Below are 26,818 nucleotides of genomic sequence, written 5' to 3' on the forward strand. Positions count from 1 at the left end.
CTTCACGTAAGGTCGTAAGAAATGTTTTGTTGTATTTATTTAGAAATACTTTTGATAATAGTTGGGTAAATGTATACTGTGGCTTGGTAAACGTGTTATTGCCAGTTTAAAGGCTGATAATGGCTGAATAAAAACAAAAGAATAATGTTAAAGAATGTCTCATACCTGCGGAAGTGTGAAAGGTTCTGTTTCCTTAAACTAGTTTGTCGTGCATTTCTTTTTCAACACATTTACAAGTAAATCCTAGTATTTTAAATTTGCGATTAATCATGATTAATCACAGTCCATGACTGTGATTAATGCGATTAATTTTTAATCGATTGACAGCACTAATATATATATATATATATATATAAAATTCAAAATGCATGTAAAACGCCTGTAAAAAAATCAACAAAGAAAATTACATTGTATTATTGCAGTAGGCCTACATTATGCCCTGTTTTTACAGCTATACATACATATATATATATATATATATATATATATATATATATATATATTTTGTGTGTGTGTATTTTAAAGAATGTACATATAGTGGAAGGGCATTGTTTTGGATTAAAACATCTGCTAAATAAATAAATGTGTTTATGTAGAAGAGTGTCAGCTGTTACAGCAGCAAAAGGAGGAAGAACTTCTTATTAATCCCATTTCTTAGAAATGAAATGTTTCATAAGAAAATATGGGTGTGGTGTTCCAGCAGCCTCCACATTTTTGGAGCATGTTATTGTGTCAGTACCTGCATATTTAGAGCTCTGCCTAACAATGCCAAAAGAGCACACCTCATTTACCTCAGCCTGCATCTGTCAACATGCAACAGAACTGCACGCATTTGCTGAAATGATGCAAAGTGCCAGGCAGCACTGTACAAGATTGATGGTGTTGTCCACATGTCGGTTTCTCCTCTAACTTTAGTAAATCACCTATCCAAAGGGGCCTTTAACAGGCCATTAACACACAACACTGACACAATCCATCTTCACAGTCACACGCACTCACAAATCCTCTTATGCGCTGCACAAGAATGTTGTCATCTGCTTTTGAAATATATATTTGGGAATATATGGATAAAAAATATTGTCAGGAGTCAGTACAAAACTTGGGACAAAAAGCGTAAAAAAAAATAATTCGTTCTGACCGATTTTCAATCTTAACTGTCAATTGTAGGCTTGAAGACAAATTAATCCCAGCTAACGGCTTGTGCTGCAATAAGAAACCTAAATTCAGAGGGACCTGCATGCTATATAATTTTATTACTAATGGAGCTATAACAGCAGGTGGTGTACAAATAAATAAATGTGTAAAATCACTTTTTCACGCATAATTCTTTCATGTAGGACAACAAGTGAAGCATGAAACCCAACTAATTCAGACACAGAATGCTTGATTTGAGCATGTTAATTGAAATATGCTATTTAAATGAATGTTAGCATGAATATTTGACTCTTGTACCGTTTTCAGTATCTCTCAATCTCTATTAGGCCTATTAATTTAGTAGCTCCAGCCATTATTAGATCCTACCAGCAGGAGGCACTAGTAGACTGCAAAACAGAAACCTGAGTAATTCCACTTTCCCTTCAAAATTCACACACACACACACACACACACACACACACACACACCTGGTTTGCTATCCTTGTGGGGACTCTCCATAGGCGTAATGCTTTTTCTACAGTACAGACCGTATATTCTATTGCCCTACACCAACTCTACACCTAAACCTACCCCTTACAGGAAACTTTCTGCATTTTTAGATTTTCAAAAAACTTCATTCTGTGTGATTTATTAGCTTGTTTACCTGTGGGGACCTCAATTTAGGTCCCCACCGTGACACGAGTCCACATGAGTCTGTGTGTATTCAGGTTTAAGTCCCCACTTGAATAGAAAAACAGGTACGCACACACACACACACACACACACACAAATCATTTGTACATCTTGATTAAGAGCAGGTGCAGTTTAGTCATGGTATATAAGGAATGACTCATCTTACAGCAGCATGCTGGTTTCATGAAAATCAGCAAGTGATCATCTATTCCCTTTGGTCAATGTGGCTCCACTATTATGTCTTTCAAATCTCATTTATAATTTATTTCAGATGTTCATCCGTCAAAAGCTATCAGGATTTGTAAAGGAGATCACGTATAGAACACTTCACCTAGATGAATAATAAATTATTAATAATTGCTAATATAAAAAATGTTCAAAGACAGATTCAAAATAAAAGCGGTAAATTCTTTTGCTCACAGTGCTGTATGTACTGATAACTGGAATCAGAGGTATAAAGAAAAAAGGCTATAAATAAATAAATATTTATCCTGTGATTTTTTTAAGAAAGACTGTAGAGTTCAATGCCCAGATGGGCGATTTTGTCTATTAGAAAGTCCACATCCTCCCTCTGAGTGGCTGGGTTGGAAAAAACACAGCGGAAGAAATTCACTTTTTCTTCCAGAGGTTGATAGCCAATCATTGTGAATCCTTCCTCCATCATCTTTGTCTTGATTTTTGGAGCCACCTGTGGGAATTAATAATGTCAGCTTATAAGCAGATAATGGGAACAGCTCTGTAAATAAGCAAACCTAGACTCATTTGTCTTCCTGCATTTACTGGTTAATTAAGAAATGAAAAGGCTTCATTTCTTGACTTACCATGTGAAGTTCTCTGTCTCGCTCTGGGCCTGGAGGAATACTTTGCAGTTGTTTTGGGAGATACCAAAAGCAGACATTACTGTGTTCGGGCTGAAATAATACATGTGAGATAATAAAGCGATGAGCTCTAACAACTGTTAGAATCATTCAGCAGTTTTTATCTTAAAATATGCTGAAAGTTTACAGAAACATGGCACTTACCTTTCCTTTGAAGACAAGCTGAAAGTCTGTTCTTTTCTTCAGCTTGTAGTAAAGGTACTCTGCATTTTCCAGGCAGTGGTTGATCTGTGCTTCAAAACCCTCAGATCCCTACAAAGAATGTATTTAATATTTGCTTTGTCTATAAGAACAAAAAAAGTATTTGGATGGTTGTGCTTCAAGGCATAGTGCTGTTTCTGTCATTCGTCACATTTAAATCTTTGTGGCCTCTTTGTGTATCTTGTGAAGCACAATAGAGAAATAAACATTTTAAAAGTATGAAATTAAAGGCTCACTCACAGAAAAGAATAGTAGAATACAGTTATATAAAAGAATAAATAAAATATGTTTTCCTAAAATAATTGGTGTACAATTTCTACTTCTCAATTCTGGATATTTCAAACAAAAACAATCTTTCTTCTCTACTTCTTTCTTCCTCACTTCTCCACAAAAAAGAGCTGTTTTTTTTATATATGGGAGCGGTCATTTTCCAGCTCATTTCTGATGATGGTTGAAAACATATTTGGTTTGAATAAGGAGATTGTCTGTCATACCTTTGCCTTCCACATGAGCCAGAGTTTGAAGACGTCTACGTGCCGTCCGCACTGAATGCTTTTGTCCCCAGTGTCGTAGGACACATCATAGTGCTTGTCGGGCTGGAAGAGATACTCGGCACACAGCTGATTGCATTCCTGCAGGAGGCCCTGAGAACAACACATGGCCTTGGTTTTCAAAACCTCCTCAAGCATCAATGATTCTTTGCAGCCTATTGTGATGGTGTATGACTTCCTGGTTTGTCCTGAGCAGTAAAGCTGCCCACTGTTCTTGGCAAAGCCTTGAATCCTTTGTTGCAACCCAACCCTTCTTTGACTGTCTTGCATGCTCTGCAGTCTGCAATCATTTGTGCTCAGATATTGATATTGAGAGCCAACTGTGTCACTCAGGAAAATTGAGGAAAAAATACAACCATCACAAAAGGCCGAGACTACCAAAACCGAGGCACAATGTTAACAATCAATGGCATGCCCTTCTAAACAAAATCAATTTGTGTAAATTCACCTATATAGGTTATATATATATATATATATATATATATATATATGGATTAGTTCACTTCTGGAATAAAAATTTCCTGATAATTTACTCACCCACATGTCAACCAAGATGTTTATGTCTTGCTTTCTTCAGTCAGAAAGAAATTAAGGTTTTTGAGGAAAACATTTCAGGATTTTTCTCCATATAGTGGACTTCAATGGGGATCAATGGGTTTGAAGGTCCAAATTGCAGTTTCAGTGCAGCTTCAAAGGGCTCTACACTAGCGAAACGATCTGTCAATTTCTAAAAAAATAAATAAATAAATACAAATTTCCATACTTTTAACCACAAATGTTCATCTTGCACTAGCTCTGTGATGTGCATGCTCAACTCAAAGAGGTAGGGTAGGGCAAAAAAATCTCTCTCATTTACTCTGTTTTACCTTTTTTTGTAAAGGGCATTTGACTTTCTTTGCATTTTCGCTTTGTAAACACAGGATCGGTACTTCCGATGATGAGCATTTGTGGTTAAACAGTATATACAGTGAGGAAAATAAGTATTTGAACACCCTGCTATTTTGCAAGTTCTCCCACTTAGAAATCATGGAGGGTTTGAAATTGTCATCGTAGGTGCATGTCCACTGTGAGAGACATAATCTAAAAAAAAATCCAGAAATCACAATGTATGATTTTTAACTATTTATTTGTATGATACAGCTGCAAATAAGTATTTGAACACCTGTCTATCAGCTAGAATTCTGACCCTCAAAGACCTGTTAGTCTGCCTTTAAAATGTCCACCTCCACTCCATTTATTATCCTAAATTAGATGCACCTGTTTGAGGTCGTTAGCTGCATAAAGACACCTGTCCACCCCATACAATCAGTAAGAATCCAACTACTAACATGGCCAAGACCAAAGAGCTGTCCAAAGACACTAGAGACAAAATTGTACACCTCCACAAGGCTGGAAAGGGCTACGGGAAATTGCCAAGCAGCTTGGTCAAAAAGGTCCACTGTTGGAGCAATCATTAGAAAATGGAAGAAGCTAAACATGACTGTCAATCTCCCTCGGACTGGGGCTCCATGCAAGATCTCACCTCGTGGGGTCTCAATGATCCTAAGAAAGGTGAGAAATCAGCCCAGAATTACACGGGAGGAGCTGGTCAATGACCTGAAAAGAGCTGGCACCACCGCTTCCAAGGTTACTGTTGGTAATACACTAAGACGTCATGGTTTGAAATCATGCATGGCACGGAAGGTTCCCCTGCTTAAACCAGCACATGTCCAGGCCCGACTTAAGTTTGCCAATGACCATTTGGATGATCCAGAGGAGTCATGGGAGAAAGTCATGTGGTCAGATGAGACCAAAATAGAACTTTTGGTCATAATTCCACTAAACGTGTTTGGAGGAAGAAGAATGATGAGTACCATCCCAAGAACACCATCCCTACTGTGAAGCATGGGGTGGTAGCATCATGCTTTGGGGTGTTTTTCTGCACATGGGACAGGGCGACTGCACTGTATTAAGGAGAGGATGACCGGGGCCATGTATTGCGAGATTTTGGGGAACAACCTCCTTCCCTCAGTTAGAGCATTGAAGATGGGTCGAGGCTGGGTCTTCCAACATGACAATGACCAAGCACACAGCCAGGATAACCAAGGAGTGGCTCTGTAAGAAGCATATCAAGGTTCTGGCGTGGCCTAGCCAGTCTCCAGACCTAAACCCAATAGAGAATCTTTGAGGGAGCTCAAACTCCGTGTTTCTCAGCGACAGGCCAGAAACCTGACTGATCTAGAGAAGATCTGTGTGGAGGAGTGGGCCAAAATCCCTCCTGCAGTGTGTGCAAACCTGGTGAAAAACTACAGGAAACGTTTGACCTCTGTAATTGCAAACAAAGGCTACTGTTCCAAATATTAACATTGATTTTCTCAGGTGTTCAAATACTTATTTGCAGCTGTATCATACAAATAAATAGTTAAAAATCATACATTGTGATTTCTGGATTTTTTTTTAGATTATGTCTCTCACAGTGGACATGCACCTACGATGACAATTTCAGACCCCTCCATGATTTCTAAGTGGGAGAACTTGCAAAATAGCAGGGTGTTCAAATACTTATTTTCCTCACTGTAATTGTATTTATTTATTTATTTTAGAAAATGACAATGACCGATCGTTTCACTATATAAGACCCTTATTGCTCAGCTGGGATCGTTTGGAGTGCTTTGAAGCTGCATTTGAAACTGCAATTCGGATCTTCAACCCCTTGGTTCCAATTGAAGTCCACTATATGGAGAAAAATCCATAGAATGTTTTCCTCAAAAACTCTTGTATGACATGGGGGTGAGTAAATTATAATTTTTTATTCTGGAAATAACCTAATCTGTTAAGTAAATTTATGTTATGCAGTTTCTTCAGAGCAGTAATAAACATAAAAAATATATTTATTATTATTATTATTTTATTTAATTTTTTTACTATTTTATTTATTTATTTATTCTTAACCTTGTAGATTACACCCTCCAGCTCAGCTCACCTTCCTCTTCACTAGAATGGTTGAGCATTGCAGTGGGACGCCCATCATCTTGTGCGGGTTCCAGGTCACAGAATGGGCTCTGGATGAAAGCATATGAATAGACTGATGATTTTATATGTTGAAATAATTCCACCAATTTAAAGTACACATTCAAAATATGAAAGGATTTTTGAAATGGAGGTGAAAGTGGAGGTGGAATCCATTAGACAGAAAATTTTCATCAATTTGATGTATTCTGAGCAAGGCTGTAATTGCAGGTTCTGACCAACCATCAGTACAAAAGAAATGAATATAAGAAAGTTTTTAGGCTGACGGGGGTGAGTGAGTTATGTTTTAACACAGTCTCACAGAGTAAATGTCAATGTGTTTTCACCATACTCCTTTTGGAGCTAAAATTGTAGAGAAATTACGTGAATTATCCTGCAGAACACCATTCGTAATGGCAATGAAGGCGGCACTTTGTCTTGATTAAAAGAAAATGAAACACAGGGATGTTGAAGAAGTGTCCAGAGAACTGACTGCTGACATTTAAGGTAGATGAAGCAGCCCACGCTTGCATTAGCTAACAAGATTTAAAAGCAACTAGACAGTCCTACTAGTTGATAAACAGGTAGCATACGAACATAAACATACTAAAAAAGTATGGTAACACTTTAGAATAGGGAACACTATTCGTAATTAACTAGTTGCTTATTAGCATGCATACTACTAGCATATTGGCCATTTATTAGTACTTTTTAAATATTTTGTCATTTTACCAATAGACACAGTGGGATCAGAAAATGTTTCAAGCTGTGCAAACAGTCACCCCATTATTGTTCCGTGGCACATCAAATTTGCAAGTATCAATCAATCTCTGATAGAGTTAAAATGAACTCTTTTTTGAGTTAATGATATCTGCACTCCCAACAGTTAAATTGACTGAGTTTCCCAGTTAACAATTATGCTTTTAGTGGAGGCTTTTATCCAAACCAATTTGCACTGCACTCAAGGTGTAAATTTTCCTGAATCATTTCATGAATTCCCAGTGAATCAAACCCATGACCTTGGAGTTTCTTATGGCACTGAATGACAGGAACACATTATACAATCAAAATGACTTGGGTTACCTTTCAATTCCTTGCAGTTTCACACGATGTTTGTTGGAGAGAAGCAAGCCTCCACCCCAAGCAGCCTAAATGAAGTGAGAGCATTAAAGCACTGCATCATTCTGACAATATTTAATAAAATGTACCTAATACGATAAAACACTTTACATCCACATGCATCCATAGGCCATGGTGTTCACAAATGTCTGCTATTTCATTCAGAGGGTCAAAGGCTCCATAGACTGTGGTTCCTGCCGTTGCGTTGACATAGAATGGCACCAGACCCTATAGACAGCAAACAGGGATTTGGTAAATGTAGAAGACACAAGATATCACACAATGAAAAAATTTGGCATAGAAACAATTTTCACTTAGAAATTGCCAGTAAATTTCAGAAGTGCAAAGACATTTTGAAGCAGAATGACAGAAATAGAAATTCTAGTTAAACATACTCTAATCTTTTTAAAGTCTTAATTTTTTTTTTAAGGTTACCAGATTACAGTATGTTACTTCTAATACATTCCAAGACCCAACAAACGCCAATTCAACATGTTCAGTCAACAAAAATAAGCATCGACCAACGCCAATAGACACCTGAATCTAAAACCTGACAAATATGTCTGTCACTGTTTGTCTGCATCTGTTGGAGCAGTGTGAATTGGTCTTTACAAGAAAATACTATTCTGTTTTTTCTACTTCAAAATTTCACATTTAATTCAGTGTTACTATACTGTCTCTTAGTAACTGTTTAAAAAAAAATGTTATCAATTTCTGTGTGAAAAATGTTTCTAAACTTTTTTTTTTCCAGTGCATGAGCAAAATTATTGTTGACCTGAATATAAGGTGTGCAAGCTTGTGAGATATACAGTAGACCTGACTATTTTTTCCATCATTTTTCAGTATGTGCACTGCAGAAATGTACATTTCAATGGAAGTTAATTTAATATGCAATGGCTGCATCTAACTTGCAAAATAATTTTAGGGGAAAAAACAAAAGAAAAGCATAAAAATGCCCCATTCGTGATTTATTACATTGCAGGATATATTCATAATTTTTGGCTACAGCTGAACAGGTAACCCCTCACTCGCATGTTAACGCTTACATCTTAAAGTGGTAGAACTGGCATTTATTTTAACAGAATCAGTAGGTGACACAACTCAGTAACCTAGTTGCCACATTTCGTGCATACTGCTGTTGGCAATAATGAAAACATGGAGAGACAGAAGGGGAATAAAATCACAATTGTATCCAAGTTCTGACTGAAGGGATATTATGACACATTTCTACTGATTTGATGAGTTTGACTGAGAAGCAGGACTGAAATTATAATCAGCCACATTTTCTTTTTTCGGCTTAACATAACATCACATAATGTTTAGTTTTAGATTCCATATAATGTAACTTAATAACCACATCTCACACGTCTAAAATGTGTGAGATTTAGTCCACTACTACAGCATGATTGCAAGAGAAAATGGCTTTATACAAGCATGTATAACAGTCCTCTAAATAATACACTGATATTGAGTAAACCAGGCATTTTAGACAAAATATGTCCGGTTCTACAGATCATAGTCAAATACAGATTAGCGAGTGATAAAAAGTGCTATAGAACTTGGTCAGGGTCATGTCATATTTAATTTTTGACAGAAATGAAAACAAGGTTGCGAGGGATAGAAGTACAGTGAACTGTATTGTTGTATACAACATACGGATTGTTCAGCTGATGGAAACTTTAGGTTTAGGTGTTGGGTAGGATTAGATATGTAGAATGTGGTCATGCACAATATGTGCCTTATTATATGTACTAATCAACAGACAATATGTGACCCTGGACCACAAAACCAGTCTTAAGTCGCTGGGGTATATTTGTAGCAATAGCCAAAAATACACTGTATGGGTTAAAATGATAGATTTTTCTTTCATGCCAAAAATCATTAGTATATTAAGTAAAGATCATATTCCATGAAGATATTTTGTAAATTTACTACTGTAAATATATCAAAATGTCATTTTTAATTACTAATATGCATTGCTAAGAATTAATTTGGACAACTTTAAAGGCGATTTTCTCAATATTTGGATTTTTTTGCACCCTCAGATTCCAGATTTTAAAATAGTTGTATCTCGGCCAAATATTGTCCAATCCTAACAATCCATGCATCAATGGAAAGCTTATTTATTCAGCTTTCAGAAATTGACTGGTTATGTGGTCCAGGGTCACATATGTTATTAATAGGCATGCAAATAAGCAACTAGTCAATAGTGAGAATTTGTCCCTATGCTAAAGTGTTACCACAAACTTTTATAATATTGAATATTCAGCTCAAAGTCAACTCATTTGACTAACCTTAGACTTTGCTGCCTCAATGCTGGAGTTCAGTTCTGATGAGATCATCTTCCCCCTAACAGAGAGAAACCAAAACATTTTATTAATTTTGGTAAATTGGACACATTGCAAATGATGGACTTATGATTCCAACCACCAATCTTACCTTTCGTCACATTTGACGACTATAACATTTTCAGAGCCGATGCCGAGAACTGCTGCAGACTTCTTGATTGAATAATGACTCTAATAAGGAAAGTGTATGTTAAACATGCACAGGCAAACAGCTAACATGATCTGACCTGCTTTACCATAACAAGACATGAAATATTTGAATTAACGGCAGTTTATCAGCACTTTTAAAAAACACTGCTGTGACACGTAACGTCTGACCTCCCAATCAGCGGGTCAGGAGGTAATAGCTGAAATGTGTTGTGCTATGTGTCTCATTGAGTAAGTGGAACTGTCACAGCACGCCCGCTGAGAGTGGAGGAAACAATAATGAGATCATGTACGTGCGCGGAGGTGAACAGTGCCAGGCGAGGTATCGCAGACATCCCGTGAGTCTTCACCGCCGGAAAGAGATGAAACCTAGCCAACAACACACTGTACAGATTGGACATGGTGCCTCCTGCGGAGAAAGCCATTAGCTGTTTAATGAAATACTAATGATGGAAAAGTTCCAATGTTCATTTTTCAAAACGCAAATATAAATGCTTCTTGTATTTTTGTGCTTTCAGCTTGTTACCAGGACAAAAGATGCCATCTCCATCTTCTTCTGGCCATCCAATAATTGAATGCATTTTTCTCAGAACTACTTCCTCCATGAGTATAAAGACCGGGGATATTTCATAAGTGAACCTGTAAACAGAGAAGAACATACGTGCCTTGATGAAATGTAAAGGAAATAGGGCATAATGGGAACAAACTTTGATTTAAAGACAGTTTGGAAATGGAAAATCTATTTTCTGAATGCATCTTAAGATTTTTTTTTTTTCATAGCTTTTAATGAAAATTACTTCTTCAATCATTTAATCCACTTAAAGCAGGGGTATCAAACTCCATTCCTGGTGGGCCACAGTCTTGCAGAGTTTAGTTCCAGCCCTGCTCCAACTCACAAACCATGTAGTTTTAAAATAAACCTGAGGCCGTTTCTCAAACGGAAGGCTGCATCCTCCGGAGGTCGCATTTGTAGGCTGAATACGCCATCAAGCCTGGTTTATTTCAGTTAACTGAGCATTACATTTGCAAGTCAAAAGCATATTACAACAATTTACACTTAACTAAGAATAATGGTCAAATTCAGAACTGTTAATATTCTAAGATAAGATCTTCTTTATGACGTATGCAGCCTACAAATGTGACCTACGGAGGATGCAGCCTTCCGTTTGAGAAACGGCCTGAAAGACTTGATTAGCTGGATCAGGTGCATTTAATTAGGGTTGAATCTAAAATCTGCAGGGCTGTAGCCCTCCAGGAACTGAGTTTGACAAAGGAATAGTTCACCCAAAAATGAAAAATTTGTCATCGTTTACTCACCCTCATGTCGTTACAAGTCTCTATAGATTTCTTTCTTATTTTGAACACAAAAGAAGATATCTTGAAGAACAGTTGTTGGTCGCCATTGAATTCCATAGTAGGGAATGGCAAACTATGGAAGTCAATGGGGACCATCAACTGTTTGATTACCAGCATTCTTCAAAATATCTTCTTTTATGTTCAATGTGTGTGTGTGTGTGTGTGTGTGTGTGTGTGTGTGTTTATATATATTAGTGGTGGGCATAGATTAATTTTTTTAATCTAGATTAATCTCACTGTAATCTTGGAATTAATCTAGATTAAAATGGCTCATTTGAATTCTGCCAAGTAGATCAGAATAAATTCACTACTAGTAGTAAACAACTAGCAGTCATCAAGAATTTAATATTGATAATAACATTGAAGACATTGTATGATTATTCCTTAAAGATAAGGTTTTAATAGTTTTAGTAGTAGTAGCCTATTACGTTCTGCCCAATGTCTTCAAGTGAAACCGAACTTTTATTTTGACGGGTTGCCGTGAGGATAGTTTTTCTCAAATGAAACGCTCGAATGCTCATGAAGTGACTCTCAGAGCAGTTCTGGAGATGTTGTTCATGTATTTATGTCCTCATTTAGTGAGACGACAGACGTTAATATCGCCGCAAGCGCCACGCGGTCTTCTGTATGAGTAGTGAACAAACCCATGCGTCTGCGCCATACATTAACACAGAGACACGCAGAAGTCATATTTAAATAGTCGTTTTGCGGCTTAATATTTACAAATAGGAGTGGGAGTGTGTGTGCGCTCACGTTTGTTTGTTTGTGTGTGTGTGTGTGTGTGTGTGTGCGAACCGGGCGGAACTCCGCTGTGCGCGATACAGAGAGCGACCATGTAACGTAGAGACAGACTTGCCGATTTCCATTGGGAAGCTTCTTAAAAATAAATTTTCCCTGAAGCAAACCCAGCGGCTTCATAGCTGCATCCATGTTAGCACGCATACACACAGGTTCGAAGACTCGTTCTCGCCCCCTACAGTGCAATTCGGCTGGGTATACATCCGCGCTAAAATATCAAGGTGAAAGTCATCATAGCTTGCGTAGTATAGACCCAGCTCCCAACCCAACTTTGAGAATAGATTAACGGCGATAATTTTTTTATCGCCCGATAAGAGTCTCACCTTAACGCAGCACGTTAACGCCGATAACGGCCCACCACTAATATATATATATATATACATATATATATATATATATATATTTTTTTTTTTTTCAAGCAGTCTCTCATGCTCACCAAGGCTGCATGTTTAAATCAATGCTGAACCAGAATTAGTTTCATCCCTATAGGCTACCTAATTTTAAATGTGTTCATCCCTGGCTGCCCTTACATTTTTTTCTTTTCATTCATAATTATAGAATGAATGTATATATTATAGAAGAAATGAAAGTGTCTTACATGTTTGTATTTGCTGTGGACGTCAACCATTCTCCTGCCAGACCAATGATGTCAAGTCCAGTTGACAGCTGGTTGAAAAATCTTGGATGACCTGGCAACATTAAAGGACAACATTGACAAAAGCTTCCACTAAACACAACCAGAGGTGTAAAATACTTGAGTAATTTTACTTGATTACTTTACTTAAGTATTATTTTGGGGGATTTGTACTTTATTCAAGTACAATTTAAACTGACTACTTGTACTTTTTTTTTATTTCATCTTGAAAAGTACATTACATTTTTATTTTATCTCATGCACATTAAATATGGTAAACGGAAGCTCAAACGTGCGTGCCTGATGTGAGAACCAATGATCATTGTTTCATGCATCAAGCACACATATTTCTACTTCATTATGACTTTCATCAGGTAAATGTCTGGCATCAAAAGTTCACCATCAAATCCAAGCAAGCACATTGATGTAGCAAAGTTGCATTTTCCCAAAAAATATTTATTCATTATTCGTTCTGTTTTGATTAGCTGTGTAATATATTAGCTGAATGCACAAGATTGAGTGCAAATAAAATCAGTGATCAGAATTCTACCATTAATATTCTACCATTAATATTTTTGTGGAAATATTTTCTTAATTAATTAAAAATCTCCAAAAGTGTTTAAATAAGCATTGTTTGTTAAATTAATTGTAATTCATGTTTAGTGATGTTCTCACCAGGTAGTGGATAAGTTGTATGTATAATATGTCATTATATGACACATTGAGTAGGAATCAGGACTGTCAATGTTTTTTGTTTTTTTAAATCTTAATAATTACATGATTTGCTCATTAATTAATCTAAATAGTAACAAATAATTATTTATCAATATTTGCTGAGAAAAAAAACAAACTCTAAAAGCCCCAAATAAATAATTAAAAGACTAACAACACACAAAAAAGTGGCCTTTCAAAACGTTAATGTTGTATGTTTTAATTCTATGACTCTCCACATTAATTCAACACATTCTAGTATTCTGTCTGGAATATGTTCCTAGCCTCTGCATTACATCTTGCTCTTCAAAGGAATAGTTCACCCAAAAATAAAAATTCGCTCATCATTTACTCACCCTCATGTCATCCCAGATGTTTATGACTTTCTTTCTTCAGATGAACACAAGCAAAGATTTTTAGTCCAGATAATGCAAAACAGAACCACTTCAGAACCCACACAAAGTGAACACGACGGTCAAATTTAAAATATTAGTATTTGTATCCTTCTTACATAAGCCTATCATTTCACTTAAGAAGACACTGATTCATTAAAAGGGGTTGCACGCGTTACTGTCACTTTGTGTAGTTTTTGAAGTGTCATTTTTGGATGTCCCATACACATGATTTTTTTTCTCTAAAACTCTTAGTTTGTGTTCATCTGATAAATGAAAGTCACATGGGATGGCATGAGGATGGAGTTTCCTTTTAATCCCTTTCCTTGTATTTTTTTTCCGGTGTTCCACTGTGCTGCATTTTAATTGTTATTGTTGCACTAGATATACGTGTTTGACACACGTACACAACATACATTACATTTTGTTTTGTTTTCTCCCTTTAACCAAACTTCTGAATGTCTGTCAGAAAAGAAAGTACTTCTGCTTTTTTAATACTTGAGTACAATTTAAAGTTGTACTTTTTTACTTTTACTCAAGTATGTTTTTGGCCAGATACTTGTACTTTTAATTGAGTAAGATTTTCACTGAGTATTTGTACTTTCACTTGAGTAAAAGTTTTGAGTACTTTTTACACCTCTGAACACAACCTGTGTTATTTTGTTTGTTCTTACCGGTTTTAACTCCATATTTAAGTGTGTCTCTGCAGTCCACCAGCAGCTGCTCCAGGTTATCTGGCTGGTCAGGGAGATCCAGGCTGAAGCCCTCCAGACCTTCCTTAAGCTGGTGAGGATAGTGGAAATCTAGAACTTTGGAGCTGCGTTTGAGGGATTTACTGATGTAGGCCAGCAAGATGTTTACCAACTCCTGGAGGAAGTGCTTGGTTTTTTCCTCTCCGTCCTCAGCAGGGAGCAGATCTAAACAAACACGAAATGCACATCATTCTCACAAATTATTTGTGATTCAGGTCCAGTACCCTCATGAAAATTAACCATGGGTTTACTATGGTAAAAATGTAGTAACCATGTTTTTTTGGCATATTGATTACCATTTTTTCTTTTTGGTTTTTATTTGTAGTAAAACCATGGTTAATTTTCATAAGGGTATTACCACTATGTATTGGCTACAATGTAGTTGCAAACAACATTTTGTCTCTCTGCATCACATTTCCCGTCAACATTGCTCAAAGAGTTGTCACGTGTATAATCAGCATTAACAGGTTGGGCTGCCAATCAATGTCAGAAGGTTATAATTTACTGTCTACCAGCATGGCTTCATCACTTCTTTTTACAGCAGCTTGTTTCCAGAGCTGTTGCAAAACCGTTTGCAGTTTTCATTTGGCAATTGGAAAAACATTTGCAAGCACTGCTAATGAAAATAATTTGAATGCATGAAAATATTTACTTTGTGTAATTGCAGCTGAATTAAAAATAAATCTCTTAGTTTAATTTAATTTAAATCAATATTACATTTACATTTGTTTGTTTTTTTTCATGTGGAAAAGCTTTTATCCAAAAAGGCTTAGTGCAAGTTATACATTTATATCAATTCATTTCCTTGATACAACATTTGAATAGATAATTGAATGTCAAACCACGCTATTTGCACTTGCTTTCTCTAAGTTCGAACATGTTTTAATCAAAACATTCATTACATTTGGCATCAAACTGAAAAAAGTGAATTATCCCACAATGCTGGGCCGTATTTCTTTTCAGAAATTGTTTCTAGTACCACTGTTGTACTGCAAGAGAGAAACTCAGTCATGTCACCACCCTTTCATCTGAGTATTTGCTGTACCTTTGCTGTGGATGCAGCTGAAGTCATGGGCTACGCGCCCACTATCATATTTCAGGCTGTCATCAGTGTTTCCTAAAGAACATGTATCCTGTTTGCTCTTGTCTAAATGCTGTCTATCAGCTTGTGTTAACTCCATAATGTCTCCTGGAGACCTGCACACACATCAAAATACAAGCTCAAACACACACAGGTACAGATACCAGTTATTTTGCTATTAGTTATTTACTATTGTATTTATTTAAATTTGTAATGTTTTTCATTTTTCTATTTTCATTTTAAATTTAGTTTTTGTTCATTTTTAAAAACTTTCCACTTTACTAAAGAAAAACCCCAAGGCAACATTTCTAAATTCCTTTTAAGTTTGTTAACATTTCATCTACTATTTTGTGTATGCTTTATTTCAGCTTTGTTTCAAATAATGAAAGCCGCTTATAGTTTTAGTAAGTACTAGTTAACAACAATACAACAATAACAACACTGGCAGATACACACAACCACAACTTCAGAAATGACGTTTACCACTTCAATAAAAAAAATCCGAATCCGTTTGAGATCAGCACAGTGAACAGCTTCTTGTTTGAACATGAGCACCAATCACTTATGTTAACAAAAATAACTGTATAACATTACTCGGAAATTGTACAGTATGGCAAAAATGAAAATTACCAAATGGTGTTCTAACATGTTATAATAAAAACAACAACAACAATAGGTCACTGTACTTTACCTTCTCATTGAGGCATCCACTCTTGCAGACTGTTAATATGAAGAGTCTGTGCCAAATGGCTGAGAGTTATAAAAGTCCCAGCCTCTGCCCCAGGGTTAACAATCAACCAACCTTCAGTCAAACTAGGCGTGGTCATAGTGCACAGCATTCCATCCAAATAGAAGCAATGCTATTACACAAGGATAAAAACGCCCATGACCTCATCACCTTTTCAGACTCTCTCTCTTCTTTTGTTAATTGATATGAATGTGTTCGTGCTCTTCAGTGGCTCCACACTGACAGATGCCTAGGCATGAAAAAAAGCAGGTTTATGTGTGAAGTTGGCCAAATTTTGAGGCATTCAAGCAGCAGAAGCACTACACTTCAAGGCCAAACATTTCCCTTTTATAAATCCTGCTGGCTTGTTTTCGACGTGTTGTACATCAGGGAAAAAAATTTAATAAAAAAAAAATCTGAATCTTTGACCTGTCAGATTTTAGGAACACTCTAAAAATAAAGGTGCTTCACGATGCCATAGAAGAACCTTTTTGTCTAAATGGTTCCATAAAGAACCTTCAACATCTGAAGAACCTTTCTGTTTCACAAAAGGTTCTTTGTGGCGAAAGAAGGTTCTTCAGATTATAAAAAACATAAGCAAGAGATGGTTCTTTAAAGAACCTTTGACTGAATGGTTCTTTGTGGAACCAAAAATTGTTCTTCTATGGCATCGCTGTGAAGAACCTTTTAAGCACCCTTATTTTTAAAGGGGTCATATAATGCTACATGCACTTTTACAAGTTGTTTGAATTTAAATGTGTGTTGGCAGTGTGTGTACACCCAGTGTTTTTTTTGTAATCTCGTTAAATCTTTACCCCTTTCTCAAATCGAGCCGTCTTTCCGTGTGACGTCACAAGGACGGAGGCCCCTCCCACGATTGTTGATTGACAGCAGCATTTTAGCACAGACTGCACTGGTGTCTTACCTCAGACCGCCCTGACTGAGCTGTCATCAGTTGTTTCACTGCCTGAGCAGATGTAGACAAGAATGACTCCTAAGCGATTGAGGTGTTTTATTGTTGGATGTAATAATGAACATAGCAGTAGTCATTTACTTCCAACATCTGAGTGGTTGAAGAGGATTTGGTTTGGTTCTGAAGGGAATGCGCCGTCCATCTACCTAAATGCGTCTATGTTCGCGCGAATCGTTCGTGATCCAGCTTCACCTCCAAAAAAAGTGAGTACAAGGTTTTTTAAATGAATCTTTGCAAATGGCCTTTCCTAATAATGTGCTAATTAGCAAGTTTCACAATGAATGTGGCTAAAGTAAACAGTCCCTCAGAGAGCGGCTTGGAAGAGAGGGGCGGAGTCAGCAGAGCTCATTAACATTTAAAGGAGAATGACACAATACCGCTTGCTCTGACAAGAGCTGTTATTTACAGGGTGTTTTTTACACTACCAATGAGAAATTTTAACCAAACTATGTTACAGACTTTTCATTAAGACCCTAAAGAATAATATCAACTTGTGGAAAATGGGCATTATATGACCCCTTTAAGGAAGGCTTCTGTTTAAATCTAAAATCTTACTGACAAATAAGCAACAAAATTCACCATGCATACTGTTATTGAGGAAACATTAAAACACATGTTTTAAAACGTATCACAGTATTGCATAAACAGATACAATCTACAACCTCTTCATTTTTATTTATTTTTTGTCTTTGATGCACATCAGATTTCATTTTGTCCATATGTCTACATTTTGATATATAAAAACCAGTGACTTAGCTTTTCAGCGAGGGCAAGCCAGCAGAGATCTTATTTAATAGGAGCACAAAGGAGCTCGGTCTTTCAAATGGTGTGCAAATAGCTTGGGAAAAGTAAATAGAGAGAACAGAGGGTGAGATATGAAGGCTTGTTTTTATTATTTATTTGTATGGTTTTTAATCAGGCTGACGATGCTGCTTCCATCAGTCTCATTGGTTAAATGTTTTCTATGTTTAGTCCTTGAAAATTACCTTGCCTGGCACAAGCGCAGCCATGGTAACTTTACTGAATGGAATAGTCCCTTTGTGCATTAATCTGTAAATGAAGATTCCACGTATTGGTAAAACACTGGCTAATGGAAGGCTGTTTGTGTATAAGACATGAGAAAGAACACAGTATTTTTTTTTTGGTGTGTAATTGCTTCATTTTGATAATTTATTATACCCCAATACACTGTAAGATTATATAAATGTTTGTTATGTTTGGTGTTTGCTTCAAATCAAAATGAGAGAAGAATCAATTAGAAATTGAAGGAAAAGCATGGCACATAAAGACCTGTTCACGCAAAGAATGATAGCTATAAAGATCCCTAGAATGATAGCTATATTAGCGTCCACACCAACAGATGGTAACGGCTGGGGGAAAAACACTTTAGCTAAATTGCTTCTCTGTGTCGTTATTGTTATAGCTATTGTGTGGACTTTGCTATTCTCATAGAATTAGAATGATTATTATAACCGCATAGTTATATTTATCATTATAGTTATTGACATTGGTGTACACAGTCCTTCAAGTGCCCCTATTATGGCATTTTTAAGTTTGCTAATATTGTTTTATGAATCTCCTAAAACAGGTTTACATGCATCCAAGGTCAAAAAACACTTTAGTTTTCTCAAAAAATCTATTTAATTTTACCTCATTTCTAAATGATACGTAAACGACTCGTGCGAAGCAGTTCAAAGAATCAGTCTCTCTAAACCCCTCCTTTCCGTGAGCCCTCACTCTTGTGATTGGTCAGATGGCGCTGTCCTTTGTGATTGGTCTACCGTGTACAGCGAGTGTCGGAAACGAATCGCCTATTGCCATAACGGAATGACTGGAGACTTGAAAAGATGGTATCTATTGTAACTTACCAGTTCAAGTCTGATTCTGATGATGAAATGGTTGAAGTGGCTGATGGACAAGAGCAGGAGCAGGATGTTTCTCAGTGGTAAATGTCACATTTGTGGTATTATAAGATGAGATAAAACAAATTTACTCTCCAAGCGTAGGATACAGCCAGTGTCTTCTCAACATGATGTTAACCACATGGAAATTTTACTGTGTTTGTGGACAGGCAAGTTGTTAATGAGAACGTGGGCGGACATTATGCAAATGTATTACTTCGTGACGTACAGCCATAACAGAATAAGATTTGAATTCCTGACGACTTGTTTAAGCAAATGCGAGCCGACTCTTTTTTTTTTTTTTTGATAGACAATACATTTATTTATCATGCACTGTCGGCTTCACAACTTTGCAGATAGTTTATGTTCACATACAGCTACATGACACACTGCATGAAAGGTAATATTTGAAAAGGCATAATAGGGGCACTTTAAGAACAGTGCCACTAAAAAAAGTGCAAGTGTGGGCCCAGATTTCTAGTAGTGCCATAGAATGGGCCTTAAACTGTAAGGGGCCCAGAAAACCAAGCACATATTTTTTAAGCAATCTATCATGACAACTCTTGGAAGATTTTAGCATGGTAATGGATATGACAATGTTAATGTATTTGGTCTTTGGTAGAGGAACTTGCTACTGCCAATGCGTAGCAAATCTATACAGGTGGAGCTGGGGAAGGTGAAGGGTTTCAGAGGAACTAGCCATTAAAATGTAAAGCAGTAAACTCATTGGCTGCGAATGCAACATGAACCAATCAGCTTGTGCCAAGTCGTTTAACACTGTGAATATCATCAGTTTAAGTTAAGGACTCATCAGCCTGCACCATCTAGAATTTAATGACAGAACTGGGTATTATCATACAAACAAAAATTGCTACATACATACAGACAGTCAGTGTCTGGGATTGATAACTGTATTTAATAGCAAGTGTGATTCACAAACTTTCCTATTTACACAACAATTTTCATACAGTATACGAGCTGTTAAGAATGAATAACTAATGTCAATACCATTTAATATTCGTATAATGGCTGTGAATGGCGGCCACATCATTACTGTTATTTTATAGCCTACCTGAATGTGTGCCGGAGACTGTCGGGAGTTTTACCCAGTTCATAAAACTGACAAGATCAGCTCGGAAGACAGTGACAGGATGTAAAACCTTTAGATGACACATCAGAGAAGAAAACATCAAAGAAACATCAAATATAAAAACAGCAAATGTGGAATGTAATGCAGGGAATTCTGTGAATGTCGATTTACGGTTATTCACTGTAAATTATAATTCCATTTCCAAAAACTGTATACTACCGTAAAATAACAGTTATATAATACAGTTGTTCACTGTATAGTATATAGTACGGGAACTTACCATTAACCAATTAATAGGTTTTTACTGTACCATTTTTACAGCCTTTTACCATTAAAATCATGGTCATTTTTACAGTGTGCTTCTACTGTGTGAATGTATCTTATGTGCCGCTGGCGTTCGATTCAGGAACCCTGGATATATGCAAATGTGAGTGAAAAACGTAGCAGCTGGCCTGTGGTTTAGCCCGCTGTAATATTCCATGTAATGTGTCCGTAAATAAATATACCACACTTTCATTCCTTTTCCTAGGTCTAAATGTTGCACTTCAGTGCAGGAGGCCTGTTTATTGAAAATCATTCCTCCAGTGCACAGTCAAGTTGAAGCAGTTTGTTTTCTCAAGCAGGCATCCAGTAATCCCATCCCAGCAGGCCTTGCAGTCTGGTATGCTTGCCTGAGCACCTACAGCTTTTTATATGCATAATGAAAATTGTATATTCACAGCACACCTGTACAGTTTATAACTTACTTTTTAAAATTCAAGCTTGGGGATTAATTAACTACATAAATCAGGATCTATTTACATGCTTGTTAATGTGTTTATGGCAGTTATGGATAACCCGATTCACAAATGAACTTTTCTGAACAGTCCAGTGGGGCTTTACCATGTGACATGCACCATGGTCGTAAATACAAGTTTTAACAAATTAAATGACAAGAAGTCACTTAAGCAAATGTAGACATTTGAAAACAGTGTTTTGCAATTTAAAAGCTATTTACATGAATTTGCTTTGCTGGCTCATTCCATGTGAAATTACTCGAGGAAAGGAGTTTTTCAAACCATCCGTTACAGCTCAGCAATTCTGATATGAATTCTTAATGTTTTATGTTTTATAACATAACATGTTATAACGTCTTGATACATATGGACACTTTTGTTGATATGATCAAATAAAATGCGGATAAAAATCCGAATAACAACCTGAGATCATTTTAATATGTCTTTTAGGAAAGCATGCTGTTTCATACATGAGTGGCAATTAGAAAATTCTACTACAGACCTGATTCATCAAAGCATTAAAAAACATGTTTAATTATTTATGCTTCGCTAATTAACATTCATGAGCTAAGCCTTTGCCATTTCATGATGTCATAGCCAACCATCTGTGATCCAAACTGTCTCCAGCCTGATAAAAATCCTTTTGCACTTCATAACTACAAGATGATTGTGTATATATGTTGATTACAAACATAATATTTTAGTTTATGAAATACAGTTTTCAGTTTTTGTGCTTGGTTTGGTAATAATAAATGCAGTTAATTTGAATAGGATATTAAAGGTTCTGTTGTTTTAAATGAGTAAACAACATCTACTGTGTGATAGGTCAAGGATGTCTGTTTTTGTTTTGTTTTGATTTCATTTGCTGCAAAACTGATTCACATTATGACTGATCAAAATATTGTAGGCAGATAATACTGCATTATTTCTACAAGGCTGGACTAGTGTTAAAAAAATAAATAAATACAAACCACCAACTACAACAAAAAACACCTCTACTCAGCAACAGTTGACTTTTTTCCATAACTGTAAGAAAGCAAAATATGTTATTTTGGCTGCAAAGATTGGCTTATATTTGATAGCGTTATCCAAAACGAACACAGTCTCATGGCAATTTGTAATCATCTGCTGAATTGGTGGCTAATTTGTGTGTTTTGTGTACAATCTGCTTTTATGCCCCAGTGATGGTCACGCATAGGGGTGGACCTTCGTGCTGACATTTTGTTTTCTAAAAATCAAACATTTTTGTACAATTTACATCATACAAATTCATACAATATGACCGTCCTCGTAATTTTTTATTTGTATTTTTTTTCTTTGAGATTTGGTTATTCAAATCCAAAATACCTTTCTCAGGCCTTTGTCAGTGATGTAAGAATTTAATTAATTCATCCAAGATTTTATCTGGAATAATAAGCCATTTCAACTCAAAAGGGAAATGGTTTAAAAGTGGTATAAAAATTTTGGACTTTTTATGTTACTGTAATAACACATTTGAACTTAATTGTACATTTTAGCCCACACTGGATCTCAAAAATCAGTCAAATCTCAACGTTTCACCAACAAGCATTACAGTCATGGAAAATCTGTTTTTACCAGAAAAAAAAAAAAAAAAAGCTGTCAGATGACAAGGAATAAATCCTTGTTTCTGTGCAGCTGGTTTGCCACAGAGATAAACTTATGTAATGTCATTCAGCAAAGATAAAAATATTCTTATGAAAAATATAGGAGTTATGGGCTCGTTGTGAACCAGCTGCATACTCCACAGCTCAGATATAATTATGGTAAATTGCTTTTTATGGTTTGTTATATCCAGTAAAAATACTGTATTTCATCTGTAGTACAAGACAATTATTTCAAATGCTCAAAGTCTTGCAAAAATTGTCACTATAAATTCAAAATAACATGCAGAATGATGTTTGTTGTTTAATTTTACAAATATAACTAACATAAGTGTTTTAATTGTCTAATTGTTCTGGTTTTAAGGTTAGAGAGATACAGTACATATAATAGGAATGCCGATTATGACAGAAGAGAAGAGAAGTCAGTGTCAGTGCATCATTAGCCAAATAAATCATCACATCTGCCAGGATCTGAAGTGAAGGTGAAAGGATCTTCAAACCTTAGAACAGATTTTAGTCAGAAAGTATCAGAGGATCTGAAATTGCATAATGTTCCATAGCAGTGTTAAAGCATTAAAGTACAGACAAAGTTAAAGTTAAAGTACGGACAGATGTACAGAACATTGACAGATGAAACAACAGCATAAGATCCTTGAAACAAAACAACAGTATTCAGTTTTTGTTGAGCAGGGTCTTTCATTTAGACACAGCACATGCAGACACTAACTGTTATCAATAAAGAACAATGCAAATCCATAATAATACAGACTTTTAAACATAACGTCCTCAGAAGTTACAAGAGTGCACAAATCAGGAATGACAGTTTCATTGACTGTCAACTGGATATTTGATATGCCCATGAAGGAGCAAAACTGGTTTGATAAGTTTTTTTTTTTAAATCTGTGTCATCTTTATTTAGTCATACTATGACTTTCCTAAAAAACAAATTAGTTGTTTGTATGTTCTGATGTCCTGTGCAATTTAAATAACATTTTCCTGATTTTGTTTAATTTGCTCACTATTTCCATGGTAGTTCATCTGAGGAAGGAAGATTTCAATATATATATGTGTGTGTGTGTGTGTGTGTGTGTGTACAGTAGGGCAAAAAAGTATTTAGTCAGCCACCAATTGTGCAAGTTCTCCCACTTAAAAAGATGAGAGAGGCCTGTAATTTTCATCATAGGTATACCTCAACTATGAGAGACAAAATGAGAAAAAAAAATCCAGAAAATCACATTGTAGGATTTTTAAAGAATGAATTGGTAAATTCCTCGGTAAAATAAGTATTTGGTCACCTACAAACAAGCAAGATTTCTGGCTCTCACAGACCTGTAACTTCTTCTTTAAGAGGCTCCTCTGTCCTCCACTCGTTACCTGTATTAATGGCATCTGTTTGAACTCGTTATCAGTATAAAAGACACCTGTCCACAACCTCAAACAGTCCAACTGCAAACTCCACCATGGCCAAGACCAAAGAGCTGTCAAAGGACACCAGAAACAAAATTGTAGACCTGCACCAGGCTGGGAAGACTGAATCTGCAATAGGTAAGCAGCTTGGTGTGAAGAAATCAACTGTGGGAGCAATTATTAGAAAATGGAAGACATACAAGACCACTGATAATCTCCCTCGATCTGGGGCTCCACGCAAGATCTCACCCCATGGGGTCAAAATGATCACAAGAACCGTGAGCAAAAATCCCAGAACCACACGGGGGGACCTAGTGAATGACCTGCAAAGAGCTGGGACCAAAGTAACAAAGGCTACCATCAGTAACACACTGCGCCGCCAGGGACTCAAATCCTGCAGTGCCAGACGTGTCCCCCTGCTTAAGCCAGTACATGTCCGGCCCGTCTGAAGTTTGCTAGAGAGCATTTGGATGATCCAGAAGAGGATTGGGAGGATGTCATATGGTCAGATGAAACCAAAATAGAACTTTTTGGTAAAAACTCAACTTGTCGTGTTTGGAGGAGAAAGAATGCTGAGTTGCATCCAAAGAACACCATACCTACTGTGAAGCATGGGGGTGGAAACATCATGCTTTGGGGCTGTTTTTCTGCAAAGGGACCAGGACGACTGATCCGTGTAAACGAAAGAATGAATGGGGCCATGTATCGTGAGATTTTGAGTGAAAACCTCCTTCCATCAGCAAGGGCATTGAAGATGAAACGTGGCTGGGTCTTTCAGCATGACAATGATCCCAAACACACCGCCCGGGCAACGAAGGAGTGGCTTCATAAGAAGCATTTCAAGGTCCTGGAGTGGCCTAGCCAGTCTCCAGATCTCAACCCCATCGAAAAGTTGAAAGTCCGTGTTGCCCAGCGACAGCCCCAAAACATTACTGCTCTAGAGGAGATCTGCATGGAGGAATGGGCCAAAATGGGCCTCTCTCATCTTTTTAAGTGGGAGAACTTGCACAATTGGTGGCTGACTAAATACTTTTTTGCCCCACTATATGTGTGTGTGTGTGTGTGTGTGTGTGTGTTTTATGTATACACACACACACATATGCATATTTTCCAATCAAAGCAATTTTGTCATGATCAAATTGGTAAAAATATTATTTATTTTTTGTGGTGTGCATTTAGGATAGATAAAAGCAAACTGAAAATTGAGCAAATGGCCAAAATGTAATGGCGCTTGTGAGAAAGTTACACTGTAAAAAGTGATAAGTTGACTTAACATAAAAAAATTGAGGAAACCTGTTGCCTTAACATTTTTAAGTAAATTATAATTAAAAAATAAGTTAATTGAATTGTCAAGTTCATTTAACTTTTTAAAAAAAAAATTATGTGCTTAATAATCTTAAGGCAACGGGATTCCTCAGTTTTTTTTTTAAAGTTAAGTCAACTTTCACTTTTTACAGTGTAGGAGTTTACAGCTCCACAAAGGCTTCAGAGCCATTTCTCCCATAAAAATATGGTACAAGTGATTTAATAAAAACACAAGCTCACAGTGCCATTGCACAAGTTTAGAAAGACATGATTTAAACCAACACAGATATAAAACAAGATGCTGCATGTACCGAAACCATGAATTCACATTTAATTTAATGAAAAGCAGGTCTCTGTACTGAAAAGAAATAGGCTTACATTAGGGAGAGCGGGTGAGTGCATTTATTGTGTGGTATTAGGCTATATGCGCTCCATGTACTGTACATATGCAATGACTCTTCTGTGCCTTTGATCCCTTAAAAGCAGTTTTACTGTGCGGTTTTGATGTGAAATTTCTTATATATCTAACACTTTGTACCTCTTGAGATATTTCTGATGTTAAGAACATGGGTGTGTTTTATGTGTGAGTGGGTGGTCTGTAAATGAAAGAAATGCTGAAGAGAACCTCTTGTGTACTCATTATTCAAATCAGTATGTGGCAAGTAAGTGTTAGGCTAAGAACAGGATATGGTTTTTGCAGAAAGGTACATACACAGGATATGTGGGATTTCTTGAATAGTTGTGTCTATTATGCAAAACTTGAATAACTACCTAGATGCATTTGTGCAAGGCCATGTCCTAATTTTGTAAAGTCACGGCATGAGTTTGTAAGGTTATAAAGAAATGCAAATTATTGAATATTAATTTTCTGCATACTCAAAGTGTTTCAAAACAATCTCTTAGTCAGCAGCTTGACAATGGATTTATCTGTCATCAGGCGTTTGCAAACTTTTAGGACCCACCTAAACATGTAATTGATTTCAAGATTAACCAAAAATATGTGAAGTTTATTATTACAATGGATAGGCTTGCTTATCATTTTCACTGCATTAAGGCTAATGGTGAACTATTAAAATTAGAATAGCCATTAACAAAGCAAGTTAGAGCAGCCTATATTAATGATGCATTGAAATGAAAATGAAGTGTAATGGCGGTTAAGTGAGTCTTTGATGGATTCAGAGAAGTTTAGTGAAGGATTTGTCAGAAGAATTCGGAAACTCTTGAGTTTGAGAGT

General features: G+C 36.4%; 1 protein-coding gene across 3 annotated transcripts; it reads right to left on the reverse strand.

Annotated features, from left to right (window-relative positions):
- Positions 1-1,174: 1,174 nt before the first annotated feature.
- gad3 (glutamate decarboxylase 3) lies at positions 1,175-18,261 on the reverse strand. 3 transcript variants are annotated; one of them, XM_058754355.1, is made up of 17 exons: positions 17,436-18,261; positions 16,475-16,760; positions 15,748-15,899; positions 14,812-14,867; positions 14,625-14,733; positions 12,812-12,902; positions 10,586-10,698; positions 10,353-10,468; positions 10,004-10,083; positions 9,859-9,913; positions 7,676-7,792; positions 7,529-7,593; positions 6,420-6,498; positions 3,401-3,550; positions 2,850-2,957; positions 2,649-2,738; positions 1,175-2,515 (listed from the first exon to the last, which is right to left on the reverse strand). In XM_058754355.1, exons 2-17 carry the CDS (start codon positions 16,480-16,482, stop codon positions 2,330-2,332), a joined length of 1,575 nt encoding a protein of 524 aa, XP_058610338.1. In that variant the 5' UTR covers positions 16,483-16,760; positions 17,436-18,261; the 3' UTR covers positions 1,175-2,329. The 3 variants fall into 3 exon arrangements, with proteins under 3 accessions (XP_058610338.1, XP_058610325.1, XP_058610331.1); XM_058754342.1 differs by having other exon boundaries at positions 14,625-14,867; positions 17,436-18,260; XM_058754348.1 differs by lacking the exon at positions 16,475-16,760 and having other exon boundaries at positions 14,625-14,867; positions 17,436-18,260.
- Positions 18,262-26,818: the final 8,557 nt, after the last annotated feature.

Source organism: Onychostoma macrolepis, chromosome 02 (genome assembly GCF_012432095.1).
Source record: "Onychostoma macrolepis isolate SWU-2019 chromosome 02, ASM1243209v1, whole genome shotgun sequence".
Classification (NCBI taxonomy): domain Eukaryota; kingdom Metazoa; phylum Chordata; class Actinopteri; order Cypriniformes; family Cyprinidae; genus Onychostoma; species Onychostoma macrolepis.